Consider the following 21,889-nt stretch of genomic DNA (forward strand, 5'->3'; position numbering starts at 1 on the left):
GGTAGCGTTTTTTGCAAGGAGGAGGGCATGGTTCTATGGGTTTATTGGGGACACTTTTGAATATGTTATTCGAATGATAGAACCCAAGATTTAATGCTAAAGTGCACTAGATAAGGATACCTGCTAGTGAGAGGGTCTTTGATGGGACTTGGAGGACAGTTTAGTTATTGCTAGATTAATGTTTAGATGGTATAGGCTAGCCAAGTGGCAGCTGTCTGTAGTTGATTTGTGTATGCTTTTCTAAGGTGAGAGACTTTGGTGGGGAGTAGGCTAGTTGGGGAGAGGAGTATAGCAATTCGAGCAGTCAGGGGTGCAACTAGACTAAAATTATGGGGTTGGAGCAAACTGTTCAAATGCTGAGAGATGTGCTTACTTCAGAGACTGTATAGGGAGGAGCAACAATACTTCTATGAGGGCATCTAACTTCTTTACATATTCTAAATAGATTCTTCTGGTGAAGCTTCAATGTTAAAAGCAGATAACTCTCCCCTTGATGTCTGAAACAGACCCTTAAGGACTGCTTTGCGAATGAGCTCTCTGCTGTCCACCTAACCCTTCCATTCACTCCCTTGATTTGCAAGTGTTAACATCCCATCACCTTTTCAATTGCCTACAAATGTATGCCTACAAACCAGTTGCTAACAATTAAATGCATTATGTTCGTAATTGCTGGGCCTTTGTTTACATTTTTTTTTCTTTCTTTCTTCTTCTTGCTGACAGATATTATCCATCAGCTGTGATTATTGGTTACCAAGGCTTGAGCCTCATTACACCATCCTCTCGGGTTGAGTGTGTAGTCGTTGGTTTGATCTCGTCATGGTCTGTGTGAACCAGCAAGGCTGGTTTCACAGGGTCTTCGCTGTGATGTTAACAGGGCAGCCCCAATCCCTTTTTATAGTCTGTGTCCTGTATGCAATGGCCTTGTAGGTAAGGGCGTGGGGTGTGCTAAAGCCCCATTTGCTCAACTGGTTGTTGCGCCACTGGTTCGAGTAATGGGGCAAAACGGATGATGTTGGGTTCCTTCTGGAGTAAGGTAGTATGCGCCATCTGCCGGGGTCATTCCTTATGTGTTTGTAGTGGGGTTCACCAGATTCAGTTTCCATTGTGCTTGATTGATTGATTTGTTATTTATTAAGCGCCTATACATAAGTGTTTCAAGGCGCAACCAGGCATGGGAAGGGAACAAAGGGAGGGCAAGATAAAGAATGTTACTAGACCTAGTGTCATTTGGATTGTGCAAGTGTGCAACAAGAGGTGCAGGGGAGAGGGTACATGGAGTAGTGCACCCAGAGCAGCAGGGCCCTGAGTTAACTACAAGGGGCAATCCCAGCCCAGTAGTGCAAGGTTAGCTAGGAGGCAGTGCAAGGTGGGCCAGGCGGCAAGTGCAGGGGGACAGTTCAGGAGGGCGGGGGCCAGTGTCCTGTATGGCTCCGAGCAGTCAGTCAAGTAGACAGAGCAGGAGGAAGGGAGGGTTAGCAGGGGAGTGGGAGCAAGAAAGAAGAGAAAAGGAAGGTCTTGAGGACATTTTGGAACTTAAGGAGATACGGCTCATGACAGAGAGAGGCAGGGAGGCCATTCCAGAGGGAGGCAGCTGCAGAGGAGACAGATCTACCACCCATTCTCTGCTTGAAGAAGCGACTCAAACTGACCACAAAAGTGATGGGTGGAAGGTTTCAAATGAATCTAAACCACTGGCAATTGCTCTGGGCAACCTTCCACACCACCGTTTTTTAGCCCGTCTGCGCCATTGCAAAAGGGGACCAGCCATGTGCAAATCAGTCAGCAGCTGCCGCCACCGAAGGTAGCAGCCCAGCCCGAACTGCTAGGCCAGGTCCCCTCTGCACAGAAAACCAAGCAACCACAGACATGTTTCAGCCTTGTTGGACCTCCTCAGTGAGGTGCAGCCTGGTTGCCTGTGGCGCAGCGAGCAAGGGACCCACGTCTGGGCATACCCTCTCTCACAAGGAGAAACAAACTGACCACAAAAGTGATCGGTGGAAGGTTTTGAATGAATCTAAACCACTGGCAATTGCTCTGGGCAACCTTCCACACCACCATTTTTTAGCCTGTCTGTGCCATTGCAAAAGGGGACCAGAAAAAGCGACTCACCCACAGAGAATTAGAAGTAGACAAGCGTAGGGCTCTAGGAGGAAGGAATTTAGGAAGAGGGTGTTGAAGGTAGCAAGGGCCACAGCCCAAGAAAGACTTGTGGATGATGCAGAGGCTCTTAAACGTGATCCTTGCAGCCATCAAAGAGATTTCAGGGCTGGAGAGATGCGGTGCCTGGGCTTGAGACCAAGGATAAGTCTTGCGGCCCTGTTTTGGATGAGTTGAAGCGGGCGAATAGTAGAGTTAGGCAGAATGAGAAAGAGGCTGTTGCAGTAGTCCAGCCTAGAGCGAAACAGGGCTCTGGAGACAGTGAGATTCTGGGGCAAAAGGAGAAAAGGGAGAATACCTCTCAGGAGGTGCAGTTGGAAATGGGCCTTCCTCGCAAGGTCAGTGATGTGTGGAGAAAAGGCGAGAGTGGAGATGAAGATGAACCTAAGGTTTTTTACCTCACAAGAGGGCGAGGGCAGAGAGCCCATGGAGGGTGGTCAAAGTGAGAGAGGAAATGCGGGAGCGGGGTCCCAATGAGAAGGATCTCAGTCTTACTGGCATTAAGGCAGAGATCGTTAGAGGTGCACCATGCCAGAATAGCAGATAGACATTCAGGGATGAGCGAGGAGGAGGCAGAGGGTAGCCTGAAAGAGAGCTGCGTCTCATCCGCATAACACTGAAAGTTAGTGGAAAAGGTAGAGATCGGGATGGCCAAAGGGGCCAGATAGAAATTGAATAGCCAGGGGAGAGGATAGAGCACTGGGGAACACCACATGTGGAGAGAGAGGTGGTGGAGAGAGAGGTGGTGGAGAGAAAGGTGGTGGAGAGAAAGGACCCAAACTGAACTTCAGAGGGTCGGTCCACTAGGAAGGAGGTAAGCCATGCTAGAACCTGATCCATGATGCCCAGGGTCTTGTGGAGAGAGGTGATCAGTATGTTGTGGTTGACCATGTCAAATGTAGAGGAATGATCAAAGAGAATGAGGACAGAGGGAGAGCTAGAGTCAAGATTAGAGAGCAGATCTTCACAGGTATCCAGGAGTGCAGTTTCCGTGCCTCTGGCTGCCCTGAAGCCAGTCTGATGGTCTTGGAGATAACCAACAGATTCAGTGTGGAGGGTTAGCTGGGAGATGGCCAACTTCTCTAGGAGTTTGTTCAGGAAAGGAGTGATAGAAATCGGTCGATAGTTTGCCGGAAAGGAGGGATCGGAAGTAGGCTTTTTAGTAAGGGGTGCACAAGAGAGTGCTTGAGAAGAAAGGGGAAAGATCCAGTGGTGGAGGAGTGATTACAGAAATCGGCCAAGGCTGGAACAATAGAACCAATATTGTCCTTAATGGTTCTGGAGGAGCAGGAGGGTCACCTGTGTGGATGAGACTTTGATAGACCGGACTTGTCTGGAAACATCATCAGGTATGACAGGAGATAGGGAGGAAGCGAGAATGAGAGGAGGGGGCGGGGGCCAGAGCAGGCCCTGAGAGAGGTAGAGAGGAAGAGATCGAGGGGAGAAGAGGAGAGTGCAGACAGGATGTCCTGGTTTTTTATTAGTGAGGTGCCATGTATCCATTGTTGGTCTTTAAAGAAGGGTTTCATGTGGGCTCTCTTGGGGCCAGACAATAGCTCCAGAATTAAGCATGTGATAGGAGCCTCGCCCATGGGCATTATGCCCGGTCTGGGCAATAGGCGGGTCAGTCGAGCCTCAGGTGTTATGTCAGATCTGGGCAGTAAGCAGGTCCGACAACTGGTGGTCACACTCACCAGGCAGTTCCTCTTGTTGCCATTATGTGCCTGATTAACACATGAGAATATTTTTAGGTAACCTATTAAGTTAATCTCTTATGAGGTACTACATATTTCACTTCCCCTCTCACGTCCTTTATTTTTTTGTCTAAAATAAACTACAAGTCCCAGATTGCAAAGTAAAAAACAGGACTGGCAGAGCTCTGTTACGCTCACCTGGCTCCCACAGAGGCGTCGATCTGAACTGGACAGCTGCGGTCTCCACCAATGTGACGCGTAGGGCCGAGATGACGGACTGGACTGGCCCACCTAGCTTCGTTTGCTTGGCCCATAGGAATATTCTTCTGCAAATGGACAAAGGGAATTAATCACCCGTGGAGATGAGTGTAAATCCCCCCACCGCCGCTGTTCTCCCTACGGATCACCTTTGATGTCCCCTCTTATAGTCTCACCTGATGAGCTCTCCATCCTGCATTGAGCGCAGGGGCGCGTTGATAACCAGTTGCTTCACTGGCTCGAAGGAATTGGTGAGTTCCAGAACAATATTGACTCCGAAAAGTATGTAGTTCGTAAGAGTTCAAATGCCTGACTTTCACTCTTGTCCGATTCCTTGCAGATTGCAGCTTGACCCTAGTGAAGAGTTCCTCATGGCAACCGGTAATATTCTGGTAAGGATTTGTATTTCCAACACAGTTCGATAAATAATGTCAATATGTAACCTGTTGCTTTCTCCCTTATTCAGGCACTGGAAGAAAGTATGAAGTCTCGGGGAATAATACCTCCGGCGGTAAAATCAGGTAAGTCTAATGTGGTGAGGAGGGTTCCCCTTGATAGTCCCTTTGTTTCACCTTGCTGTCCTTTTGTTTCCCCTTCGGCGAAGATGCAGTGGAAGCTGCGCCGACCCGTGAAGAGGAATAGTACCCCCGGTGGTAAAATCAGGTAAGTCTATGGGGGGGGTTACTAATATTCCTCTGTGTATTCCCTTGGCTCACCTTGCTGTTCTTGTCTACTCCTTAGGTGCCGGAATGCGGCGGGAACATGCAGGAGGATGCGGTGGAATGTGAAGATGCTGCGGAGGCCGGTGAGTTCAGCGCGGCGCTGCAGCAGGCGAGGCGACACGCATAAAATAACTTCTCTCTTCCAGCTCGAAGGCGCGATGGATCGAGAATTCAGGTAAGGATCAAAGGTATTGCTCTTGCTCTAACCTTTTCTCCTTCTTTCTCCCTTTTTCTAGGAGCTCCAAACTCGAGGCGGGCGTGGCAGAATGCTGGATGCAGACTTGCAGGCACGGTGAGCGGTACGCTGCTGGATGCAGAATAACACGAAGCGTCTGCTGCTCTTCGGGCGTGGTTTAAATAGCCTCCAAAGTAGTCCCAGGTAAGTATTCCTCCCCAGCCCCGCCCGAGTAAAAAAATAGTCCCTAGGTGATATAGTCCCTTCCAAGCCTCATTTGGCTTGGAGCTCTTGCAGCATGGTCTGCATCAGGTAAGCTTGCAGCATGGTCTGCATCAGGTAAGTTCTACTCTATGAGCCTGGCGCCTATGGCGCCAGGACTGACTCTCCATATGAGCATGGCGCCATAGGCGCCAGGACCGCACCCAAACAGCCCCTAGCAGGGGTTTTTGGGCTTGCCCAAAATAACTTGATGCCTGCTTCTGGGGTTGCTGGACCTAGTCTGGGTCCCCGGGGGTAGGCATCATGACGGCTCCCAAGGTTCCCATGGCCATTCGCGAGAAGACCAACCAGTACTGGTTTTACTAGGAATTCTGGGACTTGTCTTTTTTTAATGGGGCAAGGGGTTACAAATGTCCCAGAATTTAAAGGGAACAAAACAGGACCGTCCCATGGAACGGGATCTCTTCATTGTAATAGCATCTCCCCAATATAATGGGACATATTGTCATGTAAACTTGCTGACATAACAGCTACCATGTCAACTGCTATAGGATTGAAAGTATTTGTGATCTTACCCTTCAAAAGGGTCTAAAATTTCCACTTTCTTCAAATGCACAATGTTGACATTTCTTTTTTTTTAAAGTTTGTACTTGACGACTATACTGTAACACAAAATGGGCGTAGTGCAGACCTCGCAGCGGAGTACTGTACAGAGTGTGGGTAGCCACCATTTGGACTGGCATCTTTTAATGGTACAACGTCCTTTCATGCCAGGGGATGAAATTGCAGGCAGTGAAATTACATAGAACCCTTTTAACAGCGTAGTATTGTGAGTTGAGGTCTATAAGTTGGTATGTGCATCAATTGGAATTAGTCCTTGGTCAGGAGTTAATGAAAACACCAGGTTTTGAAAGATTTGCAAAATTGGAGGGGCCATTCCAAGCCAACACAGAGATCGAGTTCCAGAAGGTGGGTGCTATTGTGAGGTCCACTCCAAGCCACTGGACTTGTGCGCTGTAAAGACTGGAGGGGGGTGTCTGTACTCGTGCTCTCTATATGGCAGAGGAGAGGCACAGAGGAACCCAGCCAAGATTTTCTATTCGGTAGATATAGTTGAGAAATCCGGCCTATCTTCTCAGGAGGTGATGCGGGCTAGTTCTTAAGTACGGTGTGGTCCCTAAGCACCTACAAAGGAATATCCACACACTGTATTAGTGAAAACACAGTCTTTATATAATTAAGGTTCAAGGTTATATACACAATCACAATAACTCACTTTGTGCTCCGTTAATCTACAATGGCAAATATATACAGTTCTAAGTGGTACCACAATTATCAGATTTCATTAAACTGCATCAACTGTACTCTGGTCAAATGCCACACAAATCAATTAATAAAGGCGACCAACAACAGACATAGGAGGAAAGCAGTTGGTTAGAACAATTGGCAGAATACTGGCCCCGTTTATCTAGATACAGTTCTGTGCGAGGATCCCCCCCATCTGGGCAACCTGTAAAATACAGATATACAACAAGCCTTGTCCATATATTGTTCAATGAGTCTTATTCCCTTCTAAAATGTTTCTACCACCCCAATGTACCTGGAATAGCAGAATTCCTCGAGGAGGTGTCCATGGATCCTTGTTGAGTGACTCCCTTTAAAGCGGGAGCCACGGATCGTCGATGGGCCTCGAAGAAAGCGAACTTGGCATCGTTGATCCTCCATGAAAAGTTTGGTGGCATCGAGGCAGCAACTTTGGTCCTGGCAGTGCTCATCGACGACGAGTCGAAGATGTCCTGCAAGGAAGAGATGTGTGGGGCACCTCGATGTTGCTAGTTCAGGACTGCCAAGAGTTTGTGAAGAACTTTGGGCCAGCAAGGACGTCGAGACGTCTGGCGTCTCTATGGTCTTTGGGTGGTGGGAAACCCACCGGTGGATGCTCCTCAGCGCGTCGGAGGAGGGTCCACCGGGGGTTCCCCGGGTGCTTCTAGGGTTTCTGTTTCTTCTTCCTCCACATAGGCATCCTCTTCATGGTCCTCTTGAAACATCTTGCAGAAGAACGAAGCATTCCTGGTTATCTCTCCGTGGTCTCCCTGGGCAGTGATCATGGGTCCCTTGACTTCTGTTATCACCAATGGTTCTGGTCTGTATCGGGAGTCGGTTTTCCGTTGTTGCATCTGTCTGACCAGCACAATTTCGCCGACCAGGATTTGCGGTTCCCTGGCTTTCCGCTTCCAGTCAGCCCACTCTTTGGCTTTCCTTCTTTTCTCAGCCTCTCTTTTCCTGATTTGTGTAGTCTTCCAGCTGTGGCAGTCTGGTCCGTGGCTTGTACGTGATCATCAGTTCTGCTGGGGTCCGGCCAGTTGTCTCATGCGGCATGTTGCAGTAACTCTGCAGCATTTGGGAGATGGCTTGTGGCATGGAGGTCTGGTCGGCCGCGGCTTTCTGGCGTGTTCGCTTGATGTTGGCCATGAAGCGTTCTACCATGCCATTGGCTTGGAGCCACAGCGGTGTAATCCTCTGGTGGTGGAATCCTAGGTGGGCTTCAAACTTTGCAAATTCTTGCCCTTGGAAGGGCAGACCGTTGTTCGTTTTTACCACCTTGGGGACGCCCCATTCGCTGAACAGCTCATCCACCACGGCCACGACCAAGTGGAATGCCGTGGACAGCACATGTTTCACTAGTGGAAATCTGGAATATTCGTCGATTGCCACTAGGAGATGGCCTCCTTCTTCTAGCGGTCCGTAGAAATCTAGCAATACTCATTGCCATGGTCCCTCGGGTAAGGTCATGGTCTGGAGCGGGCACGGGGCGGGCTTGCCGCGTTCACCTGACATGGCACGCAGTGCCTTAGTGTGTCTTCCACTATGGTGTCCATGTGGGGGAACCAGACTTGTTTGCGTAGGATCTTCTTTGTGTTGTGTAAGTCTAGGGGCTTCCTTAGGCTTTTGGGAGCCATCAGGCGGTTTCCTGTCAGGAGCGTTCCCTGCTCCGTTGTGGCCAGTTCTCCTTGTATCTTGGCCATCCTTAGTAGGTCTCGCCTGTCTGCTTCCCCCCCTCTTCTGACTCGAATTGCTCCGTGGCTACCTGCCGCCACCTGTTGGTGTTCGAGAGTTGAACAGCGGCTCGTATTGTGGCATCAGATTTGCTTCGTTCCGCAAATTGCTCCTTTATGATCGCTGGGGGGAGTGCGTTGAGGGATAGGTAGACAATGTATGCTTCTGCTTCTCCTTGCATAGTGGCATCTGGGGCTTTGTCCGGGTGCCTCAACAGGTAGTCGGCCGAATTGGCCTCCCCTTCTGGCTTGTGCGTGATGGTGTAATCATACTCCTGGAGGCGGATCAATTATGTTCAATGCGGGGCGGCATCTTTATTTTGGGATTTCGAATAGGGATATGAGAGCTTGGTGATCCGTTATGAGTACGAAGGTCCTTCCTATGATGAAGTGGTAAAATTTCTCGCATGCCCAGACTGCCGCGAGGATTTTGTGCTTTGCCTGGGAGTAGGCTTGCTCGATGGGATTCAATGCCCTACTGGCGTACGCAACTATTTGTCTCTCGTTGTCCTGTTGTGGATTGGTCTGTGCTAGGATGGCTCCAAGGCCCACCGGGCTGGCGTCTACGGTAATTTATGTGTCCCATTGTGGGTTAAAGCATGCCAGCTGTCTGCTGTTCACCAATTTGTGCTTGATTGTGGAGAACGCATGCTGGCACTGTCTGTCCCATGTGAATGGTTGGTCTTTCTTGAGTACCAGTAGTAATGGGCTGGTGAGCGTCGTGGAGTAAGGAAGGTAACGCGCGCAGTACCCAGCCATGCCTAGGAATGATCGTAGCTCAGGCACACCTTTCGGGCTTGGCAAGTTTACGATTGTGCTGATTTTGTCGGGTCTGCTCTGATGCCTTGGTCCGAAAAGATATGTCCAAAGAAACATAGGCTGTGTTTATTAATGTCACACTTTGCACCAGTGAGGGTGAGGCCCGCTTCCTGGAGAGTGTGGCAGACCTGCTTTAGTGCGTTGTCATGTTGGTTTTGGGTAACTCCAAAGACTAGTATGTCGTCGCTGTAGTTGAATGCGTTTGTGACTGGGCTTATCAGTCTGCGACGCTGACGAGATTCCAAATTTTAACCGTTTGTATCTGAAGAGGCCTTCATGTGTTGTGAAGGTCGTTATGGGGCGAGATTCTGGATCGATGACTAGCTGGTGGTAGCCTTGGTTTAGGTCCGGCTTCGAGAACCGGGTGGTTTGGTTGAGTCTCACCAGCATGTCCTCGATGTTCTGCCCTGGATGTCTCTCCCTTTGGATCGTCTGACTTGTGGACAACTTCTAGCGGCGACACCCAGTGGGTGGGTCCTACTGCTCTCTCGATGTTGTTGTCGAGTAACAATTGTAGCTTGTGGGTCACCTTGGCCTGTAGATGGAATACTATCCTCCTTGGCTGTTGCGGCACTGGATGTATCGAGAGGTCGATGTAAAGTTTGAACATGGTGTCTTGTAACATAGTTTTAGAAGAGCTTGGCTATGTTGGTCAGGTCTCACATGGCGACATCTTTAATGAGTAAAAAATGCTCTTTTCTCTGCAACAGATTCCCTGCGGTCGCGTCCCCTTGGGTGGTGGTTTAGCCAAGTGAAAACCACATATAAATGGTTAAGTAAAGAGAAAAGATCCCAAGTTGAGACTGCGCCCAGTTTTTTCAACAAGAGGGACCGAAACACGTGTCATCACAAAGGGCATCAATATAATAAAACACTTGTTGAAAAAACTGGGCGCAGCCTCAACTTGGGATCTTCGTGTCTTTTAACATGCCTGCGCCCTCAAACAGGCTGGGGAACATGGCTCATAGGGTCTCAAGTACCAGTTCCTTCTGGGAGGCGGCACGTATGGACTGGGCATTTGGTGGGAATCCTTTGATCGCCTCTGACTGATCGTACTGAATGTTTATCAGTCGTAGTGCGGTGGCTGTTTTGTAGCTTACAAGGCATCTCCATGGGCTATGATTGACGTGAATCGTGACTGGTCCTCGTCGTCCTGTGTGCACTAGGTCGCACAGGAATTGGCCTTTGGATGTTAGGGGTATGGTCGCGCCCCATTGAAAAATGTGAGCCTGAGATGGTCGGAGGGAGTATGCCTCGGTTAGTGCTTGGTATGTCTTGTCGTTCATCACATTGACTGTGGCTCCTGTGTCTGTGAGGAACGGTGTGTTGAGCCCTGCTAGGTTTACTGTTACTCGTGCTGCTGCACTGTCGTCTGAGGAGTCGGATATGAGCCGGACATATTCTCTAATGTACCGGTCATATTCCTGGTATTGTTCTGTCCCTAGTTGTTCGTCTTCGATAGGCGGGTTCTCGTACGGGTCTCCAGTGGTGAATTCTCCTCTCTGGCCCTCATCCGGGGTGGGTTGCATGTGATCAGGTGCTCCGGGCTGTTATGTGTGCCACTCACTGGTTCCATCTGTAGGTTCTCCACGGCTCGTATGAATCTGGGGTGTGGTGTGCTTCTGAAGGGGTTGTTCCTGGTCTTACCCCTCTCTGGATACAGTCTTGGGTTGGGTGGCCTTAAGGTTTCATACATTCGGTTGGGCGTCATATGCATCGGCAGCCTGTAGGCCTGCAGTTGTGGTGCTCTTTCGCGACACATGCTCTGGAAATGGTTTTCCTGGCTGCACCTCATACACATCTGGCCGATTGCAGGACACTGACCTTTATGGGGAAACTCAAACCCGCAGTGATAGCACTGTCTTTCTGGTTGGGTCCGACAGACCGTGTTCCAGGTATCTTGGCGGGATGGGCGCCAAATTGACGGGATTGTCCTTGCAGGTTGTTGGTTATGGTAGCTACCACGTCTAGTTTCTTCGGGTTTTCAATGTTGGCAGCCTGAACATCGACGCGTTCGTAAACCCTGGCTAGTTCTGCGTCTGGTAGGAGAAGTGGTTTCTTCAACAGGTGTTTCCTAAACTGGGATGATAGGCACCCTTCTATTCCCTTTAGCCGGGTGGCTTAATCGTCGTTGAAGTTCGCAGAGTCACAGTATGTTATTTTTCTTTATAGACGTAGGATGCACTGGCCTATTGTTTCACGGGGTGCCTTGGTGCATTGGTCGAAAGGGTACCGGTCATAACCACCAGGCGACCATTGATTGCAGTGATTAGTAGCGGGTAGGTCTTTCTCTCTTGCACCATAATAGTTTTGATGTCCTTGCCCACTAAGTTAGTGAAGATGTCGAACTTATTCAGTGCGTCTTTATTTCCGACGGCTCTTATGAATTCTTCAAATTCATCCATCCATTCTTGCCATCTCTGGCCTTGGTTTTCTTGAGGCTCGAGCGTGAAGGGATTCGGTCGGCGTAGAAATGATATTGGGTTGGTGGGTGTTACTTCTGCTGAGGGTGGTGCTGCACCGTCCGCTGCAGCGCTTCCTGATTGTGACATCTTTGGGTTGGTGTGTCTGCGTTGTCTTTGCTAGTGCTGCACCTTCACTGGCGCGTGCCTCTGCGCTGTGTGTGTCCTGGTCTCTGTGTGGTGTTGTGGCTCCTTCCGTCAGGGCGTGTGGGCTGGTCCCGCTGTTCCACACTTGCTAGTGGTGTTAGCTTGTGTGGGGGAGGCCTTCTTGTGGGAGATCGTCGTTTCTTCTGCGCCTTTGCAGCCTGGGTTTTGCCCTTTCCATGTGGGCTGTGCATGGGAATTCCTCACTTTCCAGTTGGTTAATTGTTTGGTGAATGCCTTCCTTCTTGGGCAATCCTCATGTGATGTTCTGCTACGTGGACCGCCTCACGCTGTCATGTCACTCATGCAACACATCACTAAAGATGAACCGACACAGAGCTGGGGTGCAACACGTCTTTATTCATCAACTGCATATCCCGAACTAACTGTCGGGCGGTAACCCCGCCCCTTAACTTCCCGTGGGTCACAGCCCACTAATCAATGGCAACAGACAGAGGACTCGTCCTCCAAATGCAATGAGACTGGCGACACCACACCTCATAGTCCTTGCTCTCTAGTGGGTTAATAGTTGGTGGATGCCTTTGTGAGGGTACTCCTCGCTTTCTAGTGGTTTCTGTTGTCCAGGTGCTTATTAGGGGTACTCCCCGCTTTCTAGTGGCTTCTTTCATTCAGATTCATAATACGCGTGCCTTTCCCCTTTGGCGGGCTACGCTTGTGTTCCCGCCCCTTTGGGCTGCCTCACTACCTCTTGCAGCTGTTGTCGGTCTGCGTCGCATGTGGTCCTGTAGTTCTCTGCTGCCTCCTCGTGGTGATTTCCCCGCCGGCGGTACTGGTGTCGGTCCTTTCCTGGGCCTGTCTTCGTTCGGGCTCTTCTGCTCCTCTGTTACCTTCTCTGCGGCACTCCTGCGGGGCGTTTGCTCTCATGTGACCCAGTTCACTGCTCGGCAGTTGCGGTGTGGTATTGCAACCCCTGCTCTGACGGCTATGCAATGGCCCTGATGGGCCGCCCTGTCTCGCTGGGCATCCCCCACCATCGGGGTTGGACTCGCCGGCCTCCTAAAGTGCGTGACAAGAGAAGGATTGTTTGCAGGTTCTCTTTGAGACGGTTTGTTAGTCAAGCCGGTTGGTTGTTTGCTACGCGAGGAGGGTGTGGCACCTGGTTGAACAATTTGCTGCTCACCTCCGTTTTTTTATGCTATTAGAGCTGTCCTAGATTTGACATAAAAACATTATTCTGCAGACATGCCAACATTCTTAAGCTCCGAGTGGGAGATTTCCCAACAGAAATCGGGATGGTAATTTTCCCATTGGATTACATTGGCGTTATAGTGATTTTAGACAGAAGACAGAAAAAGTGTTATTATTAGTTTAAAAAATCATGAGTCTCCCGCCTAAATCGCGAGGGTGAAGAGGCATGCGGTGTGAAATGCCACAAAATAAAATGGGTCACATGCCAAGATGTCTAGGCACCTGGTATGACAACATTTAGTCTTTGACAGACAGAGGCACACACCACGCACTGGCTGTCCGTGTTTCCCTAGACATGCACTGTGACTGTAAAGGGCACTCGATGGGCTGCTTTCATTTCCTCTTTTTGTCGACACAGGGGGCGTTGCCAGAAGCACAGTTGGAAAGAGAATGTGGGAAGATTGGAACCTCATGTGAGTCGCTCTGCGGATTACACTTTCCCTTAAATATTCCTCACCGGTTCCCAGGAAGAGTGCACGCCGCGAAGTTAGTTGTGGGTATTGTGTTGCTGCAAGGTGCCATGTTGAGAGTACAGAAAACCCCGAACAATTTAAGATTGCATGCAGAACAGCAGAGATCATGTTCGGTCTTTGCTGATATTACTGTGTACGAGGACTGGGGTCGGCGGGGGTAGTTAATGGTTTACGTGTGGGGACGTCGGTTGTCATTCTTCATAATGCCCGAGGGTGTTTAACCTACCAGCGCTTTGAGATCATACCAGTGATACACAAGGCGCTATCGTTTGCCTGGGGATAACTTTTTGCAACTGTGCTTATAGAATAGATTTTGCACAAACTTTTTTTTGTAAACTAGAATGTGCAGGAACTTCCTGGTGGCAGGAAGCATGCAACGATTTACATAATGACACCGCTTAGTCCGGTGCCTTGCGCTTCCAAGCACTGTAACAATGCCTAGTTGTATTGCTCAATGTGACGGTACGCATTTTGTCGACCTGGGAAGAATCCGAGGCTGAATTGACCCTGGCACAGTGCTGGCTAACCTAGTTAAAGGGGATCGGTTCAACAGCGAGCTATTTCCCAGAACATGTCATGTGTGTATGTCATCACCCAGTACTGATTATGCTCGAGTTGTGCAATTTCCTTTAGAAATGCAAGACTATAAATTACATAAATGAAAACAAGAAATATGACTGAATCAGCTACGTTCACGTGACATGGAGCACCCAAGAGCTCTGTGTGCCCCCACTCCCTCCAGCAGATAGGTTTGAAGTTGTATTTAACACACTTAGGATATCAGCCTTTGGTAGCAGACAAGAAATATGCATTCAGACTAAACATATCCGTATCAATAAATCAATGGGGAAGAAACAAGAACAAATAAGCCACCGGTCTGTATTCAGCTAAACATCAAAATCCGATTCGAATATATTGGGGGCTCTTGGTGGTGGATTTAACACAGGGTCGCCTTGGGGCATAAAATTGTGTCGGGCAAGAATGAAAAAGTGGCCCACAGTTGCAAATGGCAATTCAGGGGGAGATTTTTTAAATAAAGTGTGATGCAAATTGTCCATTTTAAAGAATATTTATTCGCAACACTGGTCAAAACTACTAGCCACATAGTGAAGTAACTCATCAAACAGGCCCACATTGGCCAAAAAAGTGGCCCACTTTGACCAAAGAAACATCACACACAGGCTTTTTGCGTTTTTGGTTCGGCCATGGACCTATTAGACCAGCCCGAGCCTGCTGTAAACAATTACCTTTTCATGCTGGTGTGGGGGAATGTGGGCTTTAGTTTAGAATAATAGTATCACATTATTTATATTCACCCCACAACCTGTCATCAGACAGTTATTAATTTGCTTCATTCAGGAATTGGGACTCTATTTCAGGTCACAGTCAGATGCCTCTGGGGCAAACCTGTTTAGCCATGCTAAAACTTTAGTTTCGAAGGGCCTCCCGTGGTTCATGTCTCGATAGGGATATTCCTAATCACATTTTTTTCCCCTGCATTATGGCCCTTATTTCCTTGCTCTTAAATTTACATATTTCCCCTTTCAATTCCACGTTCAAAATTGAGAAAGGGCCTGTACGGGGGAGTAAAACCGTGGTATCCAGGTGCTCGCTGAGATGATCCTTTGGGGCGATCACCAGAAGTTCTTTCTGGAGTATGACTTCCCATTCCGGGGGCCGTTGGATGAGGTGGTTACATTCAAAATCATGATAGATGGCAAGTTGAGCTTCCAGATATGAGACCCTCCAAGTTTCTCAGCTGCAACCGTAGCATCTGTGTCACAGGCAAAAGGTGGGTTATGGTTACTCTGCAGACTGAATGGCAACGTAATAGTACTGGAGCAACAATAAAAAGTCAAGTTGCCAGCTACTAGCTCATGCAGAAAAAATCACCCACCCCCTCACCATTTCTTACTTGCCAAGAGTCCATTATCACTAGCCAATGTACACGGATATTGCTCTGCGTCGGAGGGGGCCCCATTGTTGATGATAGTGGAGGTGCGGCTTGACGTTTCTACGCTGCTTGGTCTGCACTTCACGTCCGTTCATGTTCACTCTCCATGTCTTCTGCAGCTGGCGTTCACCTCTCTAGACAGCTGGCGCCTCCATCTGTGGCTTGGGGCGGCTGGGTGCTGTGAGAAACCTGAAGGTGTCTCCATGACTAGTCCCCGGGATCTGTCATCTAGGTGGCCAGGACACAGCCATCGCTATTAGATCCAGTTCCTGGGGGTGAACCAGTGAGGGAGGACCACCTGCATGAGGGCTGCTCGGGGAGTGAAAGCGGGACACCGAGGGGTGGGACAGGGTATCTCCTTTCTTATAGCACCTTTTTCGTAGGATACTCAGACACTCTTCCCCCAACCCCCTTTTCCAACGCAAACACTTTCTTACACCACGACAGACAACAGACTAACACTAGAGCCGTTTACGTGACATGTCCCAACACAAGGGTCAGGCAGAGTCCGACAATCGACCAGAACCACACACGCCTGACGGCCCTTTCCCTTCCTGTCGGGGATAAAAGGTGGAGCACGAGAGCACACTACGAGCAAGGTAGACCGCACAATGAGACAGCTATCCAAGCACAGCAGTTCAAGGAGATGAGAAAGGCAGCGAGAAACAAAAGGGTGAGGAGAGAAGCGACCTTGTCCTTTCTGACCCAGACCAGCGAAGCCTCCCTGAAAGGAATCATAAGACCGGAAACAATAGCCAACGTGTGTTGCAGCAGATGTCAACGGTACATGAAGCACCCCTACACTTATAATCAGAACAGGGAGAGAAGCTTACTACCGTGGTACCGTCCTTAACTGCAGAGACAATAAACGCCAAGCGGTTCATCACAGCCGGTGAGTCGCAGCGAGAACCGATAAGAAATCGAACTGTGTTGAACGAGAGTCACAAATGCAAATTAAGGAAGGTTCAAACAACTGTTAACATTAAGGGAAAACGAGCTGCAGAGGGGTTCGGCACCACGTGGGTGCTTATTCGAGAAACTCTAGGTGATTCCACTTCTGTTGAAACTACTGATACAAGAAGGCCCTAGGAGAGCCCGAAGGAAAAGGTCCAAGTGGGCATACAGGGGTCTAGCAAAATCCCCTGTACAGTCGAATGGCTTTGACATGCACATAGTTGAAAAGCTAAGGGAGGTGAATCCTGCATAGTGAGAAAAGAGAAAGAACTGTATGATTGGCAAGAGTGAATCTGACGGAGGGATGCCGATGGAAAGAGGCGAAGTCTCAAGTCCTAATGAACAGTGTGTTGACAGGAGTGAACCCGACAGAGGGAAGTCCCCAGTGAACTGTTTAAAAAGACATTAAGACTTGTGAATGCCACAGGTGAAATAGTTTTGAGAAAAAACCTGTCTCGACCCACGACCTGAAGACCCCTGGCCAACCTATGGGCCAGGGAGAGTCTTGATTCCTGCCCCCACTAAACCCAAGAAATTGCAGCATAGGCCTTCTTGGGGCCAGCGCTAGGCTCATGTTTGAATGTGTATATACTGAAGGGTGAAACCCCTACTCTGTGGGAGACTGGGGAAAGAATGCAACAAAAATCACAAAATTGTGTCCTCACAGGGAATAAAGTAATGGTGATGCGGTATATCCATTACCGATGCTCACCTTATTTTCTCTAACCTCAGTTTGTGTGTTAAACTGTTTTAAGCAAGAGTTACCACAGACTAAATCTATTGCTCCTAAGTTATGTGTGTTTAACCTCTTCTTTGCATATAATTATGTCATTAATGTTATCAGAAGATCATTTCTTTGAAGATATACATTTGACACAATGCAGAATCTTGATCATACAAAAATTAGTACTTCTCGTTATTTTAATGAAAAACATAAAACAATCTTTTGTGCATGAGCCTCAATGACATTTAACAAAATATTATCTGGAAGCAGGTTCAATTTTGAATACATAACATATTATAAACATGTTAACGGCATCAGAATAAATCATGCACCGTAAAAAAACAATAATAATTGGAAACGGGTAAAGAAAATATACAAAAAATTAAACAATTCAAAAGGACAAACCACAGAAAAAAAGACTACATTTAAACAAAACAATTCTAAATATCACAGGACATGAATTCTATTCTTATAGGCAGAAAAATATTATAAAGTTATTTAGTTTTCAGCCTGTTTTATTTATGGGAGTCCACCTGTGTACATTCCAAGGAAAACCAAGGAACGAAAGAAACAATTATAATTCCTAGTGGGGTGTGGAGATGTATGGCTAGTGTAAGCTTGGTTTATACATTCACACTTGCCAACCGCTTCTTACAGTGCTGCTCAGGTTAAAAAAAAAAAATAAAAATAACGTATGTGTGAACTGGCCTAATGCATATAGGCACAGTGGCCACCGCTGTCAGCCAAAGAGGTCAGTCAGGTGTGGTCAAATACGTTTCGGCGTAGAGGTCTAAACAGAAAACGCCTTCCTCAGGACCAAAAGTCAGATGTATACGGTTTTCAACCCCTATGAAAAAAACAGAAAAGGGTAAAGGGAAAGGGCAAAAAATTCAAGTTAAAAAGCCACCCGTAGATGGCTAGATGGCTAATGTCTCCAGGCACTTCTTCTATTACTCCATCTGAGGTAAATTTACCCTCCATGGTGTGGGGCACATTAACACGCGTTCAACAGGTGTTTCCTAAACTGGGATGATAGGCACCCTTCTATTCCCTTTAGCCGGGTGGCTTAATCGTCGTTGAAGTTCGCAGTGTCACAGTATGTTATTTTTCTTTATAGACGTAGGATGCACTGGCCTATTGTTTCACGGGGTGCCTTGGTGCATTGGTCGAAAGGGTACCGGTCATAACCACCAGGCGACCATTGATTGCAGTGATTAGTAGCGGGTAGGTCGTTCTCTCTTGCACCATAATAGATTTGATGTCCTTGCCCACTAAGTTAGTGAAGATGTCGAACTTATTCAGTGCGTCTTTATTTCCGACGGCTCTTATGAAGTCTTCAAATTCATCCATCCATTCTTGCCATCTCTGGCCTTGGTTTTGTTGAGGCTCGAGCGTGAAGGGATTCGGTCGGCATAGAAATGATATTGGGTTGGTGGGTGTTACTTCTGCTGAGGGTGGTGCTGCACCGTCCGCTGCAGCGCTTCCTGATTGTGACATCTTTGGGTTGGTGTGTCTGCGTTGTCTTTGCTAGTGCTGCACCTTCACTGGCGCGTGCCTCTGCACTGTGTGTGTCCTGGTCTCTGTGTGGTGTTGTGGCTCCTTCCGTCAGGGCGTGTGGGCTGGTCCTGCTGTTCCACACTTGCTAGTGGTGTTAGCTTGTGTGGGGGAGGCCTTCTTGTGGGAGATCGTCGTTTCTTCTGCGCCTTTGCAGCCTGGGTTTTGCCCTTTCCATGTGGGCTGTGCATGGGAATTCCTCGCTTTCCAGTTGGTTAATTGTTTGGTGAATGCCTTCCTTCTTGGGCAATCCTCATGTGATGTTCTGCTACGTGGACCGCCTCACGCTGTCATGTCACTCATGCAACACATCACTAAAGATGAGCCGACACAGAGCTGGGGTGCAACACTTCTTTATTCATCAACTGCGTATCCCGAACTAACTGTCGGGCGGTAACCCCGCCCCTTAACTTCCCGTGGGTCACAGCCCACTAATCAATGGCAACAGACAGAGGACTCGTCCTCCAAATGCAATGAGACTGGCGACACCACACCTCATAGTCTTTGCTCTCTAGTGGGTTAATAGTTGGTGGTTGCCTTTGTGAGGGTACTCCTCGCTTTCTGGTGGTTTCTGTTGTCCAGGTGCTTATTAGGGGCACTCCTCGCTTTCTAGTGGCTTCTTTCATTCAGATTCATAATACGCGTGCCTTTCCCCTTTGGCGGGCTCCGCTTGTGTTCCCGCCCCTTTGGGCTGCCTCACTACCTCTTGCAGCTGTTGTCGGTCTGCGTCGCTTGTGGTCCTGTAGTTCTCTGCTGCCTCCTCGTGGTGATTTCCCCGCCGGCAGTACTGGTGTCGGTCCTTTCCTGGGCCTGTCTTCGTTCCGGCTCTTCTGCTCCTCAGTTACCTTCTCTGCGGCACTCCTGCGGGCGTTTGCTCTGATGTGACCCAGTTAATAAGACTGCTCGGCAGTTGCGGTGTGGTATTGCAGCCCCTGCTCTGACGGCTATGCAATGGCCCTGATGGGCCGCCCTGTCTCGCTGGGCATCCCCCACCATCGGGGTTGGACTCGCCGGCATCCTAAAGTGCGTGACAAGAGAAGGATTGTTTGCAGGTTCTCTTTGAGACGGTTTGTTAGTCAAGCCGGTTGGTTGTTTGCTACGCGAGGAGGGTGTGGCACCTGGTTGAACAATTTGCTGCTCACCTCCGTTTTTTTATGCTATTAGAGCTGTCCTAGATTTGACATAAAAACATTATTCTGCAGACATGCCAACATTCTTAAGCTCCGAGTGGGAGATTTCCCAACAGAAATCGGGATGGTAATTTTCCCATTGGATTACATTGGCGTTATAGTGATTTTAGACAGAAGACAGAAAAAGTGTTATTATTAGTTTAAAAAATCGGGAGTCTCCCGCCTAAATCGCGAGGGTCAAGAGGCATGCGGTGTGAAATGCCACAAAATAAAATGGGTCACATGCCAAGATGTCTAGGCACCTGGTATGACAACATTTAGTCTTTGACAGACAGAGGCACGCACTGGCTGTCCGTGTTTCCCTAGACATGCACTGTGCCTGTAAAGGGCACTCGATGGGCTGCTTTCATTTCCTCTTTTTGTCGACACAGGGGGCGTTGCCAGAAGCACAGTTGGAAAGAGAATGTGGGATGATTGGAACCTCAGGTGAGTCGCTCTGCGGATTACACTTTCCCTTAAATATTCCTCACCGGTTCCCAGGAAGAGTGCACGCCGCGAAGTTAGTTGTGGGTATTGTGTTGCTGCAAGGTGCCATGTTGAGAGTACAGAAAACCCCGAACAATTTAAGATTGCATGCAGAACAGCAGAGATCATGTTCGGTCTTTGCTGATATTACTGTGTACGAGGACTGGGGTCGGCGGGGGTAGTTAATGGTTTACGTGTGGGGACGTCGGTTGTCATTCTTCATAATGCCCGAGGGTGTTTAACCTACCAGCGCTTTGAGATCATACCAGTGATACACAAGGCGCTATCGTTTGCCTGGGGATAACTTTTTGCAACTGTGCTTATAGAATAGATTTTGCACAAACTTTTTTTTGTAAACTAGAATGTGCAGGAACTTCCTGGTGGCAGGAAGCATGCAACGATTTACATAATGACACCGCTTAGTCCGGTGCCTTGCGCTTCCAAGCACTGTAACAATGCCTAGTTGTATTGCTCAATGTGACGGTACGCATTTTGTCGACCTGGGAAGAATCCGAGGCTGAATTGACCCTGGCACAGTGCTGGCTAACCTAGTTAAAGGGGATCGGTTCAACAGCGAGCTATTTCCCAGAACATGTCATTTGTGAATGTCATCACCCAGTACTGATTATGCTCGAGTTGTGCAATTTCCTTTAGAAATGCAAGACTATAAATTACATAAATGAAAACAAGAAATATGACTGAATCAGCTACGTTCACGTGACATGGAGCCACCCAAGAGCTCTGTGTGCCCCCACCCCCTCCAGCAGATAGGTTTGAAGTTGTATTTAACACACTTAGGATATCAGCCTTTGGTAGCAGACAAGAAATATGCATTCAGACTAAACATATCCGTATCAATAAATCAATGGGGAAGAAACAAGAACAAATAAGCCACCGGTTTGTATTCAGCTAAACATCAAAATCCGATTCGAATATATTGGAGGCTCTTGGTGGTGGATTTAACACAGGGTCGCCTTGGGGCATAAAATTGTGTCGGGCAAGAATGAAAAAGTGGCCCACAGTTGCAAATGGCAATTCAGGGGGAGATTTTTTAAATAAAGTGTGATGCAAATTGTCCATTTTAAAGAATATTTATTCGCAACACTGATCAAAACTACTAGCCACATAGTGAAGTAACTCATCAAACAGGCCCACATTGGCCAAAAAAGTGGCCCACTTTGACCAAAGAAACATCACACACAGGCTTTTTACGTTTTTGGTTCAGCCATGGACCTATTAGACCAGCCCGAGCCTGCTGTAAACAATTACCTTTTCATGCTGGTGTGGGGGAATGTGGGCTTTAGTTTAGAATAATAGTATCACATTATTTATATTCACCCCACAACCTGTCATCAGACAGTTATTAATTTGCTTCATTCAGGAATTGGGACTCTATTTCAGGTCACAGTCAGATGCCTCTGGGGCAAACCTGTTTAGCCATGCTAAAACTTTAGTTTCGAAGGGCCTCCCGTGGTTCATGTCTCGATAGGGATATTCCTAATCACATTTTTTTCCCCTGAATTATGGCCCTTATTTCCTTGCTCTTAAATTTACATATTTCCCCTTTCAATTCCACGTTCAAAATTGAGAAAGGGCCTGTACGGGGGAGTAAAACCGTGGTATCCAGGTGCTCGCTGAGATGATCCTTTGGGGCGAT

At 48.3% G+C, this 21,889-nt stretch overlaps 1 protein-coding gene across 1 annotated transcript in view; it reads left to right on the forward strand.

Moving 5' to 3' along the window:
- The first annotated feature begins 20,087 nt into the window (after positions 1-20,087).
- LOC138566338 (protein SSUH2 homolog) overlaps positions 20,088-21,889 on the forward strand; it is a 267,097-nt gene continuing 265,295 nt past the window's right edge. The window contains exon 1 of the mRNA XM_069643480.1: positions 20,088-20,193. Coding sequence (XP_069499581.1) covers positions 20,103-20,193 — 91 coding nt within the window. The 5' untranslated portion in view covers positions 20,088-20,102. The remainder of the gene's footprint in view (positions 20,194-21,889) is intronic.

Source organism: Ambystoma mexicanum, chromosome 2p (assembly GCF_040938575.1).
Source record: "Ambystoma mexicanum isolate Mex_15411 chromosome 2p, UKY_AmexF1_1, whole genome shotgun sequence".
In the NCBI taxonomy this organism is placed as follows: Eukaryota; Metazoa; Chordata; class Amphibia; order Caudata; family Ambystomatidae; genus Ambystoma; species Ambystoma mexicanum.